At 41.8% G+C, this 22,324-nt stretch overlaps 1 protein-coding gene across 1 annotated transcript in view; it reads right to left on the bottom strand.

Moving 5' to 3' along the window:
* The window catches only part of insrb (insulin receptor b), a 111,123-nt gene that overhangs the window by 11,243 nt on the left and 77,556 nt on the right, over positions 1 to 22,324 (bottom strand). The window contains exons 3-16 of the mRNA XM_061683506.1: positions 16,552 to 16,760; positions 16,323 to 16,456; positions 7,039 to 7,178; positions 6,693 to 6,837; positions 6,400 to 6,614; positions 5,851 to 5,977; positions 5,449 to 5,699; positions 4,695 to 4,862; positions 4,414 to 4,612; positions 3,170 to 3,302; positions 2,844 to 2,997; positions 2,535 to 2,683; positions 1,747 to 1,903; positions 73 to 169 (exon numbers count right to left, since the gene is read on the bottom strand). Coding sequence (XP_061539490.1) covers positions 73 to 169; positions 1,747 to 1,903; positions 2,535 to 2,683; positions 2,844 to 2,997; positions 3,170 to 3,302; positions 4,414 to 4,612; positions 4,695 to 4,862; positions 5,449 to 5,699; positions 5,851 to 5,977; positions 6,400 to 6,614; positions 6,693 to 6,837; positions 7,039 to 7,178; positions 16,323 to 16,456; positions 16,552 to 16,760 — 2,278 coding nt within the window. The remainder of the gene's footprint in view (positions 1 to 72; positions 170 to 1,746; positions 1,904 to 2,534; positions 2,684 to 2,843; positions 2,998 to 3,169; positions 3,303 to 4,413; positions 4,613 to 4,694; positions 4,863 to 5,448; positions 5,700 to 5,850; positions 5,978 to 6,399; positions 6,615 to 6,692; positions 6,838 to 7,038; positions 7,179 to 16,322; positions 16,457 to 16,551; positions 16,761 to 22,324) is intronic.

The raw sequence follows: 22,324 nt of genomic DNA, 5'->3' as shown, positions 1-22,324 counted from the left end.
TGGGGAAACACTGCCTTAATGATGTCCCCTGGTCCTAAATCTACTGCATGTGAATGCCAACATTGTACTTACTTTTTCTTGAAGACCATAAAGACTGCACCTCCCACGATCAACAGCAGGATGAAGCAGATGACTGGGCCAATCACAACCCCAATTATACCAGGATCCTCTGGAATCCACATACAAGTCTTTGGTCAGGTCACAGTTACAAGTCTTGGCTTACAAGTCTAGGCTTTACACGATCAGGATTTTTGGGGCCGATCAGCGAGTTTAAAAAAAACAATCACCGATCCGATCACAAGATGGAGGAATGTGTCTATTTAAATGACCTGTTCATTTACTGTAAATACTTGTGTACTGTATACTGGGTATCTTTAAAAGTATTCTATAGTCAGGTCATGTATTCTAATCAGTCAGGTATACCAACATTACAACATGGCAAAAATAGTGGGTGGTAACTTACTGTCATGAAATTACTTTATTGTAAGTAAATTATACCACACGCACCGAAACTTTAGCGCATGATTTGACAGAACGCCGGCATGTTTACGCACGGTGGCCGACTGGTTAGAGCGTCAGCCTCAGTTCTGAGGACCCGTGTTCAATCCCCGGTCCCGCCTGTGTGGAGTTTGCATGTTCTCCCCGTGCCTGCGTGGGTTTTCTCCGGGCACTCCGGTTTCCTCCCACATCCCAAAAACATGCATTAATTGGAGACTCTAAATTGCCCGTAGGTGTGAATGTGAGTGCGAATGGTTGTTTGTTTGTATGTGCCCTGCGATTGGCTGGCAACCAGTTCAGGGTGTACCCCGCCTCCTGCCCGATGACAGCCGGGATAGGCTCCAGCACGCCCGCGACCCTAGTGAGGAGAAGCGGCTCAGAAAATGGATGGATTGACGTTAATGCTAGCACGAGCTTGCTAGGCTAAATAACGTTTTGTTGCCTGCTTGCGAGCCATATCGTATTAAAAGTACGTGAACATACCTCAAGCAATCCTTAAATGAATATCCTCTCCCGAGCACCGGTGACCACCACCACACATTTTTCCCCATTTTGTTCTTGTAATACACGCAGCGCGATGCATTCTTGTTGTTGTAGCCATGGTAATGAGTGTATCCTGTCGCGTTTGACAATATAAAGCGCAGTGATCGTAAAAGACGGGATGCGGTGCTATCGGAATACAAGATTTTATTGCAGTAGTCTGACATAGTGCAATTGTGAAAGACCAAATTTGTCTTGCAGCCTGATCGAGGTATTACGTGTTGTCTGTCCCACACCGCATTTGTTTTTTTAATAAAATAATTATTGGCGGTCAGATATTTACAGTACTACGTCAAACGACACGCGACAAGGCCAAAAATAAACTAAATTTTGGAGTCAAATATATTGTACCCGATCAATCAGCAAATTATGATATTAAAGCCGATCAGCATAAAATGCTAATTATTGACCGATACAGATTAAGCCGATCAGATCGGTCTAAAGTCTAGTTTATGCTCATGAAAATTTTATATCTGGTGTTACATTAAAAGAACGCAGCACATCCATGTGTGTGCCATATATTGTGGCAGGCCATTGGTGTACTAGAGAGGTTTGCAGATTAAGCTCACAAAGATGCAGTAAAATAGTCACATAAAAATAGCTCATCAACATAATTTAATGCTTTCATTTAACCCAATTTCAAGCAAAAAAATTTTTTTATGTTAAAGTAAGTAATCTTGACATGGACTATATAAAATCCAGCCTTACTGTTGGGCATGAAGAAGTAGGTGGTTTCTGTGAAAGAGCCGTTTCCTGCCAAGGAGGTGGCACGGACCCTCACACTGTAGTTCCCAGGGTGAACGAGCGACAGCTTCGTGCCACCAGACTTGAGATACGCAGGCCGAGAAACACAAGCTGTGTGGACCTGGAAACCCCCCGCCCACAAAAATAGAAGTTAGGAATTCAAATATGTACTGATGTGTGGAAATGTTTTATTGGTGCAAAGTGTGTATTTATATTTTAGACTGAGTTTAATCATGTGTGACCAATATATATGTACTGATGTGTGGTAATGTTTTATTGGTGCAAATTGTGTAGTCACATTTTAGACTGAGTTTAGTCATGTGTGACCTATATATATATATATATATATATATATATATATAAATAAACTATTTGAAGGTCAAGAATGCTGTATATTTGAATAGTATTCTAGTTTGTCTCAGCTGCAATGGAGATGCCTGTCCATCACTGTGCCTGCATTCTAGTATTCCTTTCTGCTTCTGTCACTATGGTAACAGAGCAGCTACTGCCTCCTGTGTTCATGCAGTGGCACCATGAATTAGCAATGCAAGTAGAATTCACACATTTCCGACACACAAACACCTCACACAAATAAATATATGCAAACATACACAGCAGAAGTAGCAGCACTTTATCAACAGATATTTCCCTTTTTGCCTCAGCATGGAGGATTTTCTAGTTCTTACAGTCCTACTACAACATGGCATTATAGCACAAGAGTGTAGCTAGTAGACAGGCCTGGTGGTACTGACCTCTGTCTCCCCAACCTTCCTGTAGAACACTTCATATAAGATGATGAGACCATTTGGAGAGACAGGTGCCTTCCACTTAATGAACACTGATGCTGGCTCACCGTTCATTAACTCATGGGTCACCTGGGTTGGGATGTCATCTGCTTTCTCTGTAGGTATCAGACCATGAAAGGGGGGAAAAAAAATCATGTAGAGGTTATATTCCTTTTATGCTTTGGGAGCTGGACTGATGATCAGTTCTCAAATCGGCGTGTATGCCTGTAAAACGACGCATCATTGTATTTAAACAAGGGTCCATTGTGAACTCACCTTCTGGCATAGTTCTAGCACTGATGTAAGTGGCCATGCTGCAGCGCTTAAGGTCTGTGGGATGGTTGCAGGCCATGATCTCGATCTTATAACTGGTAAAGTGTTGCAGGTTGGAGATGACTGTTGACTCTTTTGAGAAGACCTTTAGTTCAACCTGTGCAGGGGGAAAAAAAAATTCAAGGATTACCATTATTACAAATTTACATTTTTGTCCTGCCAAACTGGAATGATTGTGTCTAACAAGACCTGTCCTGACCAGCCAGGATGGAAAAGGCAACAATAATTTAATCAACAGTCTATGGAATAAATAAAATAGTGTTTGAGACCTTGGCTCCCTCTTCATCCTCATCTTTAGGCGTGGCTTTGGTAGAACTGTTGGGAATGCTGGGGGCTGTGGGAAAAAGGAAAGGCATTCCGGTGGCGTTGGCAACACCCACTGAACGTCGCCGACGTGCAGGTCTGGAAAAAGAACACATGATGCATTTAGCAAAAGTTTTGAAAGAAAAGCAGATGGAAAAACTACATGAGGCTACAGATAAGTGACAAAAAAGGTTGAGAGAATATGGCAGTGTGCAGACAGGCTTGGTCTGAAAAGTTTAGAACCCACATGCTTATTGAATGGGATTGTTCATGGATGTGATTCAGAAGTGTATGCATTATTTGCAATTTAAGTTCGAATTCCCCTCACGGGTAGGTTTGACTGTATGACATATACAGTATCCACTGCTGTGACAGACCACCATCGAACTACCTCCACTAGATGGTATTCATGAGTCAAGGTCCACTTCCTGAAATGTAAATTAACCACCAAACCCCTTCAACACAGAAGACCTTTTCGTATTGGTAGACTAACTCTCTAACAGGAACATCGCTTCACTTCTATTAAATCCTCAGTGACTACACTCTACTTCTCTTGCCAAGAGCTCAAAGGTGCATGGTTGAGTTAAAAGCTGCTCTGATGGGAGAAAAACGTCCTACTTCTCCTTGCATGATGAGGAACACGGAGAGGTCTTTGTACACATGACACTGACCTATTACAGCATGAGCTCTATGTCCTGCTGAGGTGTGTGTGAGTTTCAGTGTGTCTATGTCCGAATGGCTGTCTGCATGACTGCACCCCTGACTGGCGTGAATGATAATGGCCACAGTAATCACTCCCATAGGGAAGCCGCAACAGAGTGTGTGCTTCAAGTGGATGGGTTAGGTGCACTGGGGCCTCCAAAATCAGCACCTCCCACTCTGTGCCCACCCACTGTCCTGCCCGGAACAAAAACAAGTCCACATAAATGAGACACACAAACATTGAATGAGGAGGGAAAAGTTGAGACCAAGCTGCAGTAGACAAACAGACAAAAGACGGGTGATCTTGAATGTCTGGCTGGTTAGAGGGCCTCTGATCGTCTGCCATGGCACTGAGAGAGCAATAACAGAGCAACTATCTGCTCTGCATGTTAATGTAAATTTAAAAATACCAGCAACATATTTGCTGTAAAGGCACTTTGACTTTCTAACGGTCATTGTGACAAGAAAACAAAACCACCACTGTTGACATGACATTTCCAAAACGTACCTGCTCTCAAAGACTTCATTGTGCAGGTAGTTCTCAAAAGTCTTGCGGTACTCAATCTCCTCCTGCTCCTTCTTGAGCTGAATATCCGTCTTGGGGCAGGCGCAGCACTTGCCCCCTATGTTGGGCTCATCTGTGTGGTTCCACTTCTGCTCATCATCGCTGTCAAGGTGGGTCGGGGTCCGGGATGGCAGCTTCATTCCTGTCGAAGGACCAAAGATGTTTACGTGTGTGAAAAACAAATCGTCTTTGTCTGCAAACAGCCTACACGATTGCATACTGACCTTGCAGACAGTAGTCAAACTTGTAGAGGTCGCTGTCCTCAGGTTGTTTGCGGCAGACAACCCGGTAGTGGGTGATGTTGCCGTTGGGATTGGTGGGAGGCTTCCACTTGAGGATGATTTGAGAGGAGGAGTTGGAGGAGGAGATGGGATCCAGGGGTACTGAGGGCTCTGGAGAAGATTGAGGTAGACAAACGTTTGGGCACAACATTCTAGAAATGTCTGTCTCGATCAGTCATTATTGATTTTTCTTCCTCTGTTATTGCTGTACGAAGGTAACCTGCAGAGTTTTTGTCCCCCAACGGCATTATGGAGCAATGATTTGAATGAGTCAATCCTTTGTTTGCATATTTGTGTTCAAGTGTGTGCAAATGACGATAGTGGCATTCCTGCCAAGTGTTTCACTCTGTTCTACTGATCAGCAGTCGGCCGTGGTAACACGCCAAGACACATTGGCTATTAAAATGTAGCATGAAAAATCCCTGCTACAAACAGAGATGTAAACCATGTTGGGTTAATGATTTATGACAACTTTAAATATATATGAGTAAGGATGGACACAAAAATACTTTTTGGTGAAGCATGTAAACAAATGGTGTTTAAGATAAGACTCCGAGATACCTGGAAGGTAAAGACAGTCAAAAAGTTCAAATTTAAAAATTTACTTTGTAATCCCTGAGGTGTAAAATCAAGTTTTGCATCTACGTACACTTATCAAATTCAAATTTGCATGTGGCTCTGAAACAGTGTAACTCACTAGAGGCATCCGTGCGGACATAGATGATCTCGCTCTTGGCCCCCTGAACCTGATGCTCGTCAGACGCAGACAGTTGGGTTTTGACCATAATGGCGTACTGGGTCCACGGCTTCAGGGGTCGGATCAAATGGCCGGGCTCGAGCTGCTCCTTGTTGTCAGTAACCCGAGCTGGTGGGTCGACGTCGGCGATCACCCAGCTGTTAGAACCACACGCATCCTGCCCATCGAACTCTGTCACGTTCTTGTAGGGCCTAGAGGACACGAGGAAGAGGAGAGTAATCAACTGTGACTTGATGGAAACATCAATGGTAGATTTCAGGCTAACACAGAAACTACAAACTTGTTTGGAGGGGCAGACCTCCTCCATGACCAATAAAAAGATTAATTGTGTCAGGTACTTACGCTTCTTTATAGAGAACCATAAAGCCCAATAAGTCTCTGAAATCTAACGGCCAAAAAGGCTCCCACTTCACTAAAATCTTGTTGGATGCTGTCTTGATGAAAGTGAATTTCAGCAGCTTGGTTTCACCTTGGAGATAAAGCAGATGATCAGCATGTATCTTTTTTTTTTTTTTTTTTTTTTTAAAAAGAGTAAAGTTTCCTTATGTGTGTTAATGACATTATTCTGCATGAATCTGCACAAATAAGCTAGAGGCACAGGAGCTACATCTGCAAACAACGGGTGACTAAATCCTTTACTACAAAATAATGCTCAAGTAAAATGGAAATTATGTGGTGCTCTATCGTCAATATCACGTTGGAATATTAAACAACAAATAAACCATAAAATGTCTCCTGTAAGAAAAACAATGCTAGTGAAGTCACCTGAAGGAAAATGAGTTTTCTAATGATAATGGCGATTTAGTAAAACTGAGCAGCGCTAAAGAAATGTATTTACTCCATTTACTAATCGAATGTCACGCACACAGCACAGCAATCACATCAACTTACAGGAGGCTTGATCCCCGTTGGTGCGCCCTGCAATGTCATTCTTTTGGTTGCGCTCTTTGGTGCCCGTCACCTCCTCCATTTTGCGGATTTCAGACATGCACAGTTTGGAGTTATAGTGGAAGAAGGTGCGACCGTGCTGGATGGTCAGGTTGTGCTTGGACCAGTCCCACAGCTCACGAAGATTCTGGTTGTCCAGTGCATAAAAGGCATAGATGCTTGAAAGAGATGGAGAGCCGCATTACACACAGTGGGAGAAGAAGAGCAGGAGAACAGAAAAGGGGAAGAAGACTTACTCTCCCTCAAGATGCTCCCCCTTGATGGTGCGCAGTTTACGCAGGAAGGAGAGGGAAACGAGGGCGTAGGCTCTGCGAACCGTCAGGTAGCCTCTGATCTCCTCAATCTGACCTAAACTAGCCTCCAGCTCAGCAGCTATGTTATCTGCATGATAAAGGACAGCATAGTCAGCCACGGTGGTAGAAAAAAATACATCTTTTTTTTAAACCCAACACAGCTCTATGAAGTTGTGATGAAGAGCAAGCACTGCAAGATAAGAGTGATTGAGCGAGAGAAGGCAGAGATAGCAAAGAACATCTGAGCATCTACAGGAGCCCCAGCAGGAGGTCGTGCAAGTGTACTCACTCCCGCCTCGAATCTTGATGATCATGTTGCCGTGGAGAACCGTGCAGCCTCTCAAAGCCTGGGCCGAGGTGACAGAGTCGATGGTTTTATTCCCCACACAAAGTTTGGGACAAAGACCTGCGCATGGTGAGCACGTCAACCTGTACAGAGCGAGACGACCATCGATAAAAACATCAGCATCCTAATGAGAGGGGTGAAGGCAGCACTTGCTGACATGATACCGATCGATGGGGTTCAATACAGGCAAACAAGGACGCTTTACGCATTTACTCAAAAAGGGAGTACTGTGTTCGATATGTTTCAGAGCTGAGACAATGCCCGAAGTCACACAAACACAATCTTGAATGTTTCGGAATTTGCAGGCGGGACGGCAATGTTAGCTACATATATAACGTGACATTATAGCTGCACAACACATTGTAACTTGACAATGAATTCAACAAGAGAAATGTGGCATCGTAAACTAAGGACAACAATGGGGCTCTTGGTTCCTTTAGGGTGTGTGGATGTTTATTACATTAGAACAAAAACCTTTTTTGAGAAATGTTTTTGCTCTTCTTATTCCGTATTATTAACAGAATGCAGAGTAGCATCAGTGTGTGGTTGGTTAACCAACATAAGGAGGCCCAAAACTAGTACAATACTGATTGGTTACAGTTGACCCCCTAAAGTCGCACAATTCAGCATTCATCAAAATATTTCGGAAAAACATTGGCTCAGTGGCGTCAGAATATTGCATGTGTTTTGCTTTTTCTTTGGCTTTTAGCAGCATTTTTGTCACACTTATTCCAAAAGGAGGACTAACCTAAACAGGCAGTGTTGCATGAAGTGTGGCAAATATTTGACACCGGAACAAAATATTTTTAATTCCATTACTTCCATGAGAAAAAAGGTTTTGACATACTAACTAATCAGAGGTTGATCAAGTGTTCCACCTCAGAAGTTTCAATCAATCAATTCACAACTTTTGAAACAAATTAATTTGCATACTGGTGGTGAACTGAACTATACTGCTGTTTTGGAAAGGAGTCTAATTACTTTCAACATGACTGGATTAGCGTTAGCATGAAGAACTATTGCGCCTGAAGTAGACAAACAACTAGCTGCGTTTTGAACACTGAAAGCAAAAATAGAAACCACAAATGATCAAGTGCGCAGACTGATTGGACATGGAATGGGAGATGAACGAACGGAATGAAGCAGGAATGTGTTGTGATGTGCTGGTGTGCGTTGGTTGGGAGCGACATGACACAGCACTTCCAACAAAACAAGGCCTAGAGTGTTCCGAGATATTAAAAGCCCCTTTAACACTGCCCGTAAAAGACAGAATTTTTCCACCTTTTTCAGTGTCGCTGTTGTGTATAAGCAGAAAAGAGTGGCATGTAATCGACCCAGCAAATCTTTGCCTTTACAGAACGTATTGGAGCTGTAACGTTGACACCTGCGTATAAAGGTATTCTGCAATGTTGTGACAGGGATGTGAAGTTTAACACCCAACACTGACATCGTGACACCGAATTATCTGATTGTAGAATGCCGTGTTGCTGGCAATTGCCAATCAGCCATATCCAGTCTGTCTGCAGTTTTATAACCTGCATCCATTTTGGTTTAAAATACATTTCAAATGTGCAACTTGAAACAATAGACATTTTACAGTTAAATCCACAATTTTAATCTAAAGAGATCAACACCACTTGTCGCACTCGCCACGGCCAGTGCGACAAGTCACCTCGGCTGGTTCCTTCGTCCCTCGTTACGATCATTGTGAAGCACAATTCACCAAGCGTTGGATTGTTGTCCCACTAATAGGGAACGTGATATAAAAGGTGACGTGCGTGAACATTTTAAAAGAGAGGGGGATATTTTGAAGTTATCCTCATCACCTCTTTCATTCATTTGAAATCGAACCTGCCGTGATGATCATTGCTGGTGACAATGAACGCAAGCTTCGCTGCTTCATTCAATGTAATGTCATGAATTATGAATACAGTTAAGCATTGTTTTAAAACAACATATTTACACTTATTGACTATTTGCATGGCTGAGAGTCCATCCATCCATTTTCCGGACCGCTTGTCCTCACAAGGGTCGTGGGCGTGCTGGAGCCTATCCCAGCTATTTTCGGGCAGAGAGGCGGGGTACACCCGCAACTGGTCGCCAGCCAATCGCAGGGCACGTATAAACAAACAACCATTCGCACTCGCCCGCTTAAAACCCAGAAATGCCATGTTGACGTTCAGCTGAATCGAGTGGGTGGGTACCAACCACGAAGTGGGTAGGTACTTGAATATTAATTGACAAAACTATGTCACAATGACAGTGATTTCAAATTCACTCGTTTTGCAAACCCGTATATTGCCTTTTGCATTCAATCGACAATCCGTATAGATGGGAAACCGAAACATTGTCACCTTAACATACTCTATAAATAAAGTTGAGCTGAGTTTTACACATTTAATACATTTAACATATTTATTTCAAAATCAATTAATTGAACTACTGTAAAAAAAAAAAGTACAACTAATAATGTATACCTTTAACGCTTATTTATTTGACAAAATGGTTCATTAATGAAAAATAAAAAATAGCACAAAATTATTACTTATTAAAAATAACTATTTTACATACACAACTTTTTTTCTGTTCATCTCTGAATGACATGGTCCCACTGTCCATTTAAAAAAATTCAGTGTGGCCCTTGCCCACACAGGCTTGCTGACCCCTGCTTTAACCCATCAAGTCAAAAAAGAGATACCCAAAATACATTTAGCACAACTACTAAACAATATACTAAATAATTGAAGGATACTGTACTGATTTTGTCTGACAATGATACTGCATGAGGCTGCTTTGTTTTATTTTCACTATCAAGGAAACACGAGGGATGCTCCTCATCCTTTGCACATACGTTAATACATACACATGCAGAGGCAGCAAAAAGTGAGACACCAGCTGCAGTTCCCAACAGACATTCTCACGTTTTCCCTCGGAGATGTGTGAGCAGCGTTCTCACTGCAGACATGTGCTTCTGCACGTAATCACATACAAGTGCATGCACTTGGAAAGGAGGTCTCCATAGGGCCGCCTTTCAGGAAATCCATTCACAAAAGGTGGGCCTCGTCTAGCGAGCGGCCCAGGCACACGCACAACCGCACGGAGGAAAACGCTTCATTCACAAATGAGCCCTCTCAAAAGAAACATAATCATGCTCTTTATTTCCATCTGAAGGATTGACAGATGACAGGTCTGCCTCAGATGTAAACTAAAAAGCTGTACAGTATTGTAGAGGTTACTTCTATCAACATAATAATAACTTCACTATTGGCCATTGTTCTTACAAATGAAACAAGTGAGAGGAGATTACAAAATACCCTTCAACTCCCCATCCACCCACTACCACCTGGGGCTTATGATGGAAGCCATGTGAGAAGTGCAGTTGTGGAATTTTACATCCCTGAGTCTGTCAAACAGCTCATCCCTAAATATATCAATGTTTCCACTTTATGACTTATTAGTAAGTGGAAACACTCTGTTATGATCTCTTCTAAAGAACAGTAGGATGCAAATCTCTATGGCATTTTGTGTCTTCTTTTTTTCCCCCTCTTCCACATGGAAAATCGTATATTCAGCTCCTTTAAAAGTAATGCTCTAGTTGCAGTGTAGAAAGAGAGAATGTTTTGGCCCGTTGTAGTGAAAAACACAGACACACAGGCAGACAGCAGGCTGGGGCTGGAGAGCAGCTCTTAAAGGGCCAGTGTTAATCTGTCCGGTTGAACCCAGTGACTTGGGCAACGACGTCTGGTAGAACCATCTGGCAGAGTGGATGCAGGTCTGACAGAACCAGATGCCTCAAAGCGTGGTTACTGTGTATTTATAATCTATCTAACACTGTATTAATATTAAAGGGGTTATACCTTTTGGGACACCTTTTGTCAAAAAAGGACAGTAGTTAGAGAAGACGCAAGCAAGTAATTAAAGTAGTAGTAAGAACCGCTGTGTCTCAAAAACTTTACTCCAATATTAGTGTGTGTTTCAGCGTTATGCCAGGCAAACAGAATCTGGTGCAAGATGTTTAAACATTTTACATTACATTATTGTTTGATTTCATTCATACTTGTGTGACAGCTATTAACTCAATCATGAGATTTGAGGTGTATCAGCGACGTGTAGTGTTTCTACTTCATGTTTGATGCTAAATGGATTTGGTGCTTTCATTTGGCCAGAGAATTTGTACCAAAATGGAATAATTTTTCTTCACTTTTTCAGCACTTTTCATCAAATCCATTCTTAACAAAAATTGCACAATAGTATTTTTACATATCCAGTATATAATAAGAATTAAAGAATTAAAAGCAGGGGCAATTGTGTTTATGTAAAAATATAATGAGGTGATACTGTATATATGATTTTCACAGTCATAGTTTCAGGACAATTTAGACCCTTCGATTAACCTAACATGCATGTTTTTGGAATATGGAAGCCAGAATATTTGTAGAAAACCCACGCAAACATGGGAAGAACATGCAAACTCCACATCCTAACAACTGTGAGGCGTATGTCGTAACCACTCAGTCGCAGTGCCACGAACACATTGCTGGTTAGACAATAAAGGTTTTATGATCCAACAGTACTAATGTACTGCATATGTACAGTATAATGAAATATTGTGATTCCATTTGTGGAAGAAAAGAGAAACAAAAATACAAAGAGTAGAGGTGTGCGATATAATGATGAATATGACTGTAGTGTGATATAAAAACATCTATCGTACGACATAACCCTCTGTCCTTTATAGCGTTATTTTCTTATTTTAGATTTCCCATGAGTTGTGTTCTGGGTTCGATGATGAATGTGCCCTGCAATGGACTAGATGGAGCACAATAATCACTGTCGATCGTCAGGGGTACACATACTGTGAGGGGTGCTGAGGTGCGCATGCAGAGTGAAAATATTCAAAGCGTACCGAATTTTAGTGTGTCAATGCACATTTGCGTACCAAGCATTTTACATTTCTTCATTTTTTTTGGGGGGGGTGTAGAGGGGGCTCGAGTTGTGTTGTGCACGAACGACACGTTTAATCAATTCAATCCAAAAAATCTTTTGAGTGAAAGTGAACGGAAACACTTCATTAAGTGCGATTCGTTTCTTTCGCAGTTCAATTGACATCAGCCGCTAGTATGTAGCCGGTCGAATCCGAGTTGACAAGAAAAAGCCCAGTGATTGTAAAAGACGAGATGCGGTGGTATGGCAATACAAGATTTTATTGCAGTAGTCACACAGTGCAATCATGAAACACCAAATTTGTCTTGTAGTCTGATACTGGCATTACGTGTTGTCTATCGCAGACGTGTTGTCTGTCCCGCCAACAGGTTTAAAAAAAAAATAACTTTATTGGCGGTCAGACATTTACAGTACTACGTTAAAAGACAAGGGTAAAAATAAATCAGCTTTTAGATAAATATTCTGTCCACGATGCCAACATGGAGTTAATATCTTTTGTGGAGCAGATCAATGACGTCATCGATCGGATCGGCGAATTATGACAAAGCCGATCAGCATAAAATGCTAATTATCGGGCGATACCGATCAAATCAGTGTAAAGTCTAACGCATGGTTGAAAAAAGGGATTCAGGTGTATGATTAAAGTAATGGATCCTTGCTCCCAACTCCATGGGCATAAAATGGAATTGGAAATTTTAAGCTTTTGCATGGTGAGATTATACTGTACGTTTATGAATATACTCTTTTTTTTTTTTTTTTGTCTGCTTAATGTCATGTTCAACTTAAAAATATATATATTTCAATTGAAAGCTTAAGAGTAACAGGGAGCATTTCTGATGAAAAAAGTGATCAGTTTTATATTGTGATATAAATATATCGACTGATGCAAAAAAGATTGGGAACTGCTGCTCAAGAGTACTGCTCTAAATCATCTGATTGTGAGGTCGTGGGTCGAGAAAACAAAATGCGCACTAAGCAACAACCTCTGGTGCTCTTTTAAGAACCAAACCAAAATTTTAACATGCAACCCTGTAAATGGTAGTGTTTGTGCAGTTTTTTTGGGGAAAAAAGTCTTTTTAAAAGGCTCGTACCAGGCTGTTTACTTTTCAAGGGTATGAATACACAGCTTATATTAATTGGGACCTCACGGCGTTATGTGCAAAGACCGGATTTTGCTGTTATAGCGACTCGATCCAATGCAAAGTGGCAAACAGAAATGGGGCTCAAAAGAGTCACTCAGTGTTTTATGGAATCAACTATTGTCCTTCAAAATATATTTACTATTTTTTTCTGGCAGTTGAAACACTGTTTTGTGTTCATCTATTCACCCGCTCTGAATTGTTGCACGGGGCTTCTGAACCTTGTCCATTCACATTAGCTAGACTCACATTAGCATTCACGGTGCTAGCTTTGTTCTAAATTAACACGAGTGGAGTGATCCACCGCTAAGAGTTGTCACAGTTTGCTTGGATTGGCCTGGCTGTCGTTCTCTGGGCCACCTGTTCCGCATGGTTGGGTTTGGTTGGTGTGGTATTCTAAAAAAGTAATGCTGTATTTCATTTTTTATACACTTTATTTACAGCTCAACGCACAAAGCTAACATGACATCCTTATATTTACTTATAGATTATCCAGACACAGAATTCAACACTCTTCTTTGTCTCTTATCTACATGGTCCTTTTCTGTGGTGCCCCCTTATCTTCCGACTGACACACTACAGTCAGCCAAACCAAGGCATTGAGAACAAGTTGAAGCACAAAGTTTTTATTTTAATTCTTTGCATTTTACGTCATTTATTAAAAAGTGGTTGTACTACTGGATATTTCGAATGGTATTCATTTGGCCACTGGATATTTGTGTTTCATTTTATTTTTAAGTGTGCCGTATTTTACCAAACCAACTTTTTGTAGTATTTGGGATATAATATTGGCTCTAAGGTGCCTCAGTAAACGTGAAATAGGAATTAAAATCGCCCATGCATTCCTGAGTTCCAGATATTTTTCAACCGAGAGGCCGGAAATCGGATCATTAGAATTTCTCGAGATTATCTACGTCACTAGCAAAGATCTCCGCCTTCCCGCTCCGAGCCAGCACTGTCAACATAAACACGTGTGCTCTCACAAGTGGGCCTTCTACACGAAGGCAAACAATCAGAGAAAAGTTGGCAGTCTTAGCCAAATATGGACAAGGCAGATACAAAACTGGGTCAAACTGAAGTAGCTGTCAGAGGGGCTTTGTCTGGACACTCGCGTGACAAAACCAAGGTGTTTTTGTTTTTTTTAAATGAAATTGACACTTTTATACTAAGTCCATGTTAGAGAGTAACTCTATGGAGGTCTAAATACCCAAAATATGGGACCTTTAATCTTTTATTAATTTCATTGTGTGCTCTATACAAAATATGTATTTTATGAATGGGAACATATTAATAGAAAATTTAAAGTTATTTCATGTAATTTTAAAGAAACAAATACTGATCCCTTCATATGAAATCACACACTGCCAAAGGAAGCCCTCTGCCGTCCACCTGGGGGGATATGACTGAAACTTAATGGAATGTTCTGTTTGGGTCCTGATAGTCCCCAAAGGCTGGCATGCAGGGAAAGTCGCTCATTCTCCTGCACACATACACATGATACATGTGGAAATAAGCCAATATACGGGGGTGGAAATGTCCTTACCATTTTCCACTGGGTTCACTAAAAGCTTAGTGTGTGCTTTTAGCAAACGAATACATTTATATGAACACACAACTCACAGCGAACAAGATTCGAAACTCTGGCACACAAGTAATATGTATTATTTATTTAAATATTTATCATTATTTAGCCACATGATGGAGATATGCTCAGGACAACCTCTTATTAGAATAAAAATACAGAGCGCTGTCCTTTTAATTCCCTCTTCCATCAATCCTCCCTCCCCACACTCCACTAATGTCTCCACACTGACAAACATTGCTCCTCTTCCCACTAAAGGCTCTCATCTTGGCCTGACACTTGCTACATGTCAGATTTTCCAAGCCACAAAGGCACAATAGGAGGACTTTACCCAATATGTTTTAGTCTTCCCGTCCAAACCTGTGTGAATGTTTTGGAACAATCCTTTTCTTTTAGTAACAGTTGTCAATTCTAAATAAGAATTCCACTGATGTGCCCTCTATGGTCTTCAATACGTGCAGAAAACTAATGTCAGGCCTTTTTAAAGTTGCAATTAGCCTCTTTCCCCACATTTATCCAGGGAATGTACAGTAAACTGAACTACATCTGCATTAGTTATGCTGACCACAGCAACCATCAACTCTGAAAAAATCCAAAATAACAAAGAAAAAAAAACATCAGTCCTTAATACATTTGCTTCACATGAAATATTTACAGTTAAGCTGCCTAACTGAACAGGTTCCAAGTCACTGAGTAATCTTTCAAAGAGGAAATTAATCAGTTATTGGCAGCAAAATGACTCTGGTATTATAATGCAAGCCAGCTTCCAAAATAAGTAACGCTTGACTATCCACTACAAAAGTTAACACTAGGTAATTAACAGTTACTAGGTAATTGAGATAATGCTGACCATTTTAGTGGGAGTGATTAATTTTACATCTAGACGTACTGTCAAGGAGTTTTTGGTGAACATGAAAGGACTGACAACACTTTACAATGTCAAGGAGAAGGTTACGGCAAGTGTGTCGGTTGTAAAACACTTTTCTACGACTATTGACTGGTGGAGTAGTCGCACAGTGCAACATGCTTCACTACCTTGAAGACTGGGAGCTGAAAAGTACCTGTTTGCAGACAAGCAATGCACCCAAAGATCATACTGGCGAGATAATTGCACAAGGACTTAAAGATGCCTTAAATTCTAGGAAGCTGGACAAGGAGAATCAGGTCAGGTTGCTACAATGGCTTCTCTTATTTTTAGATCATTATTTTGTGAAATACCTGCAGAAAAAAGGAATTTATTTCTTTGTGATGCTTATAATTGTTAAATAAACCTGCTTTACAATATATATCAATTTGGTCTACTCCAGTTTTATGAATTTATAAAATGTAATACAATAAATCGAGTCATATCGAATATCGACATAAGGAAAAACATATTGTGATATCAAATTTAGGCATTATCACCCAGCACTACTGCTTGTGTGCAAGTGAGTGTGCTTATGGAGTGTGGCATGAAGCCTGTGGAGAGACTGGTATGAGTTGATGTGAGTAACGATATCATGTGCCAGTCGCCACTATCAGCAATGTTGATGGTGGCGTTTGCATGCATGTGTCAGACATACATGGAGGAGTTTATAGTGGTGTATCCAGAAGGACATTCTGGAATGCAGGCGCCATTGTGGATGATGTATTCATGGCAACCAGACTCCCGACCCTGGTTCAGTCTCTTGGTCTCCTTGCACTGGTTGTGGAGTGTCTGTGAGAAGCAGCAGAGACAAAATATCATTCAAGACATGCATCTTAAGAGGACATAAACAAGGCCACATGGGTAAGATAATAGCAACATCCAACCTGACAGAAGGAGAAGCTGACGCAGCGCCAGCCCCTGAAGACGTAGTATCCAGCGGGACATTTCTCCACACAGGTGTTGCTGTGCTGGAGGTTCCTGCAGGCCACACAGCTGCTGGCATTGGCCGGCTCTGAGCAGCCGCCCAAGCACTGGTCATGGCAGCATTTGCCCTGTAGGTTACACGCGCCATGCTTACAGCGGTCCAGGCACACTAAAGAGAGGCAGAGGGGAGAAGGAAAAATTGGTGGTTAAGACCAGGTTGTACACTGGTGAGTAAATAACCATAAACCATAACGGTTGCGCAAAGAAGTTGGCTAAAAATGTCTCCTTAATTTGCCCAAATCGACACAATTAGACACAAACACTAATTACCACTGAAGTGCACACAATTCGACAAGCTCCAGCTGCAAGTTGCATGCAAACATGAAATTGAATGACCACTCATTGCTCACAGCCCCAGTGCGCGGCACCATGGAGACAACTTTAATTGCCACTGGACTGAACATTATATGTCATTGGCTTGTGTCAAGTTTCATTTGACCTATCGGGAAACAACGTTTGGTCCGAGAGCCAGAGTGTCAATGTGATTGGATTGGTCCTTCAGGTTCGACCAGTGCCCTGTAATGATCTAATAAACGGGCGGTTATTGCCTCATCTGTGGCCCAGTAGAGACTCATTACATCTCATAGCAGCCACTGACCTTTCTACCAAATGCACATGCTGACTGGCTACAAACAAAACAGGGATCCATAATAAATCACCTAAAGGGAAGCATTTACTGAGGCGACATTTTACCCGGGTAACAAAGCACCAACAAAGTAATAAATAATCAACAGATAGAAAATAATAAACTTGCCAAAATCTTGGATCTTTATGCATCAACATTAATTTATTGTTCCCACAAGACGGTTGATACAAGCGTGGTATTAATTATTGGTACAGTTTAACAGTCCATAGTCCTTCATTGACTTTTGCTCAACAGGAAGCCAGAAATAATTTCTACACTGCCTAGACGGGAAGTCATGAATGAGCTTTGTTGTTAATGAGTTACTCTGCATAAGAATATACTCAAATATTGAAGAAAAATACAGTGCGGGTAGGGTCCAATGAAACTTTAAAGTTTGTAAAATGCAGAGTTCACACCAAAATCTTCAGTTTCAATATGCCTCAAATGTGAGATGTTTGTTAAAGAAGACTGGAGGTAAAAAAAAAAGAAAGCATATTCAGCGGTAGTTACCGTGACATAGAGAGACTCATTTAAAGCAGAAAGATTCTTGTGGTGTCTGCGTACTTTTGTCCAACGTTACATAGTGTTTCAGTGTCGGTAAATGAGCTCCAGTAGATGTGGATGGCTGAGCAGACTGAGTAGCTGTTTAGCGCTGGTTGTTGGTTTTATTTTGGTAGATTTCTATTTCTTATTTATGTCCCCTTGATAAAGTTGGACCTCAGCCAGTTTTGACCAACTTTAGGGAACAAAGGAGTTTGATTAGATTTTCTGTGACTGGTGTGGTTTATTTGAATAAATCTGTTTGTGTTTTTTGACAAAAAGGAGCAGTGGGTGAAGACGTGGACAGCAACAAGTACTAAGCTGCCATATTATGTTTAAACTGAATGGATTGTGGTTGAATTTTGAGGTTATAATTCATCATACAGAATGAGAAAACATTATAAACAACATGACAAAATGGTTGTTTAGGAGTGTCTAACACGATAGTAAATGAGCTATAGTACAATGGGGGTCTTGTATGCTAGCCTCTGTGGGATGCCAACTCATTGCCAAAGATACAGTTAGGACCCCCCCCTGCCTTGGCTGCCTGTTGTTCTGCCTGTGCGAACGCAAATGACAGATGGGGTTATGGCAGGGGAGAGGAGCGCTTTAGAAGGTTAAGAGTACAGAACAATGAGAAAAGGAATGGATGATGAAACACAACCTCAGGAGATTCTTCTGAAGTTTAAAGCAGGGGTGGCTGCAGCTTTTCTGAGCTACAAAAGCTGCCACTTGCACTATGCTGAGAAAAATGCTGCACCCTCCCCCTCTCGGCTGTCTGCAGTATGTGTACATGCTGCGCTTGGCAATCCGGCTCCAGGAGGGACTCTGTGCCGGAGTGCTGCTTGAGCCCTAGTTCCACCCTCAGTCTTAGCCAATGTGTTTGCTGGATGGGGGAGGCAGCTATTCAATGGCCTCTACCATGTGAGGCAGGAGAGACGCCCAGGGTTAACCCTGGCCTTGCTGTGGCAAACAGGGCAGAGGAATCAACGAGCTCACAAAGACCCTGCTACTAATGCTACTTAAAATGAACATGTACAAGATTAGTGGAGCTAGAATATCAGTTTTACATAAACTTCATTAATACAAGGTCACGAAAAGTGTTCTTTATTGTACACCACCCTTTAAGAATAATATTCACAGACGGACCAGGTGATTTCTCATCCTCTGCTACTTCGAAATGGAGGCAGAGAGGTGGCATCAACGGTAAGGCTGATAGCAACACCACACTACTGACTCCTGCCAGGCTACAAAAGCTAGTTGCAATGTCAAACATGCTCCGTTCAGCTCACTCATTCATTCCTGGCCTCCTCATCTCTTTTTCTCCTCTCTGCCACAGCCTCGCCCTTCCCTGCACCACTATCTCTTTCTCTATCTGCCCGCCTGGCTTTCTAGGCCAGTCGACGCCTCCCACTTTCATTCAGGTTTTTTGTTTGTTTGTTTTTTTGCTGGCTTTGATGGCGGGTGGAGGGAAGAAGGCATGGATGGGGGATTGCTTCCTCAACAATGAGGAGGAGGGATGCCAAGAGAACTTGATCTCTCTTGAAGGTAAACGCACACACGTAAATCTCGGTGTCACGCCGTAATTTGCCTGCCACTTACCCACGTACAGTTACAGTAAGGGTTTTAAACGCAAAGCCTGATAAAGTTTTGTTGTGTTTACCTTTCATTAGGCTCACGGCAGTAAAGAGCCCCAACTGCTCAGTCAATAGGGAATGAACATGGGAAAGGCTGGACAGCCAATAGCAAGCAGCCACACACGGCAACACTTCCTGCTCCTAACACATAAAACCTCCCCTTTAATTGGCAGTGTTGTCTGCAAGCGAAGTGCTGGGAACAATAACAAACACGTTTTTGCCCCAGAACCATTTTCTCTGGAAAACACAAGCGCACACACACACACACACACACACACACACACACGAAGCTGCTGGATTCACGTTTACTATATTTGGCCACGGTGGGAGTCCTAAGCTTCAAAAGCTTTGCTATAAATGCTTTGAGAGACCTGATGTAAGACATTCGCCTGGAGAGTGCAGAGAGAGACATAAGAGATGTAAACAAAAGAATCTATGACTGACTGGTCAAAGGGGGGACGGTATCCCCCACCCATTGTATAGAAAATAATCCACATCTTTACACAAAATAACACTTTTATTTTTACATTACCCTTACTGTTCAATAACTCTTATTTATTTTGAAAAAAAACAACAACATAGTTTTACCCAAGCTCTACTTTCTTAACTCCCAAACACGTGTCAGTCAGATGTTGGCATATTTGTCAGCAAGTTTAACCACTATCTATATATCATCTAGTTTATTGTCCTCAGACCAAAACAACCGCACATTCCCTTCATGAGCCTGCATTCAAAGAGAAGAGCATAGTACTGCAAGCATCCCTCCCCACCCCCCCTGTGTACCAGCCACTCCCTCTCAGGGTTATTGACACACAGATAGAATCAGAATCATCTTTATTTGCCAAGTATGTCCAAAAAACACACAAGGAATTTGTCTCCGGTAGTTTGACCCGCTCTAGTACGACAACAGACAGTCAATTGACAGAGAACACTTTTGAGACATAAAGACATTGAAAAAGGGAAGAAAAAAAAAAAAAAAAAGCAATAAAGGTTTGCTAGAGCGCCTAATATGCAAGTGGCTTTCCAAACAAGGCAACCTGAAAGGTTCAATTACAGTATTGTCAACGTTCCAATCTTTTTGAGTGGTAAAGCACATGCTGTACAGGTTTATGCAGGAAATACAATGGGGATTGTTTTATTTATAGAAGATGTTATAGTACTGCTTGTCCAAGTCCAATTACCGTATTTTCACGACCATAAGGTGCACTTAAAAGTTGTAAATTTTCTCCAAAATGGACGGGGCGCCTTATAATGCGGTGCGCCTTATGTGTGCACCGAGTGGTGGCCAATATTGCTTCAATTTTTTCCCCCTTCAATTTCCCCCCCCCCTTCAAAATAAAAGCTTCCCTATACAAATAAAAGCATCCCAATAATACAGACGTCAATGCTCTTCGGTTAAGGAATGCAACCAGCAAGGTTAATTTGAATCTTGAGATGCATTAAAAAAATGTAGCTTATTAGTTTTTGGATACTTTTATTTTGAAATACAATATCAGATCTTCATCAAACCTCTTTTAGTGGATTCCTTGGTGGTCTGTCACCCAGATCTGGACTTGTCTTGCGATACCAATGGGATTATGTTGGGGTGGATTTAGCTCAGTATGTAGAAGGGGTTCGAATCCCTGCTACGACTGCCCGCATGTTGAAGTGTCCTCGGGCAAGACGCTGAACCCTAATTTGCTCTTAGTGGGCCTGGCAGCGCCTCTCATGGCAGCAGTCGCCTGTTGGTTTATGAATGTTTGTGTGAATGTGAGGCTTTGTAAAGCGCGTTGGGCACTGTGATGATGTAGATAAAGTGTGATATAAGTGCAGTCCATTTATCATTTATTTTTCCTAAGATATCAAATAAACCACATTTTTTAATGGATCTCATGATTCAAATTAACTTTGGTGGTTGCATTCCTTAACCGAAAAGCACTGACGTCCATATTATTGGGAAGCTTTTATTTTGAAGGTGGCTTTTGCTGCGAGTTGGCGACCTATTACCGTAATGACTAGTATGAACAAAATTAGGGGCGGCTGGCTTGACTGCTACTTTACGAGTGGAGGCTGGCTTGACCGCAGTCGAAAACTGCACCTACGAAGAGACACGCTTACGAAGCACAGTTTAAACGGCAAGCTATCAGTTACGCGGAGGAACATGGGAATCGAGCAGCCGCGAGAGAATTCAAGCTCAACGAATCCATGGTTCGCAAGTGGAGGAAGCAAAGATTCAAGAAGACGAAGCTGAGTTTCCGCAGAAAAAAAAGAAAAACAAAACGCGGAAACAAGGCGAAGTGGCACGAGTTGGAAGACCAACTCGAACAATGGATTAATGAACTCCAACCGATGGACATCTGTGTAAACAGAGCGTTCAAAGTGAAGTTGCGAGCAGCGTGGGAGCGATGGATGACAGATGGCGAACACAGCTCTACTAAGATGAGGAGGCAGCGCCGGGCGAGTTACGCCACAATTTGTGAATGTATTGTAGATGCTTGGGCTAACGCGTCTGCTCGCACTGTTGTTCGAGCTTTCGTAAAAGCCGGCATCATTTCTGAGGAGCCGCACGGCAACGAGACTGACTCCGACAATGGCGAGAGGGAACCTGCCGTGTTTGTTTGAGCTGCTGTTCATTTCGGATACAGAAGATGAGGACTTTGATGGATTTGTGGATGAGGATTGATCAAAAAATAATGTGAGTGCATTGTTAAATACTTCAATAAAGTACAACCGCACTCAGTTTTGCTCCTGCTTGTTTTAGCGTGCATGCATGCTACCGTATGTTTTAAGCTAGCGTATGTTTTACCATGCCTGAGCCCAATAATATGGTGCGCCTTATGTATGTATTAAATACAGAAATAGACCCTGTAACTGAGACTGCGCCTTTTAATA

This window comes from Phycodurus eques, chromosome 8, assembly GCF_024500275.1.
Source record: "Phycodurus eques isolate BA_2022a chromosome 8, UOR_Pequ_1.1, whole genome shotgun sequence".
Classification (NCBI taxonomy): Eukaryota; Metazoa; Chordata; class Actinopteri; order Syngnathiformes; family Syngnathidae; genus Phycodurus; species Phycodurus eques.
Note: the sequence above shows the minus strand (reverse complement) of the source record. Positions and strands in the feature narration are given on the sequence as shown.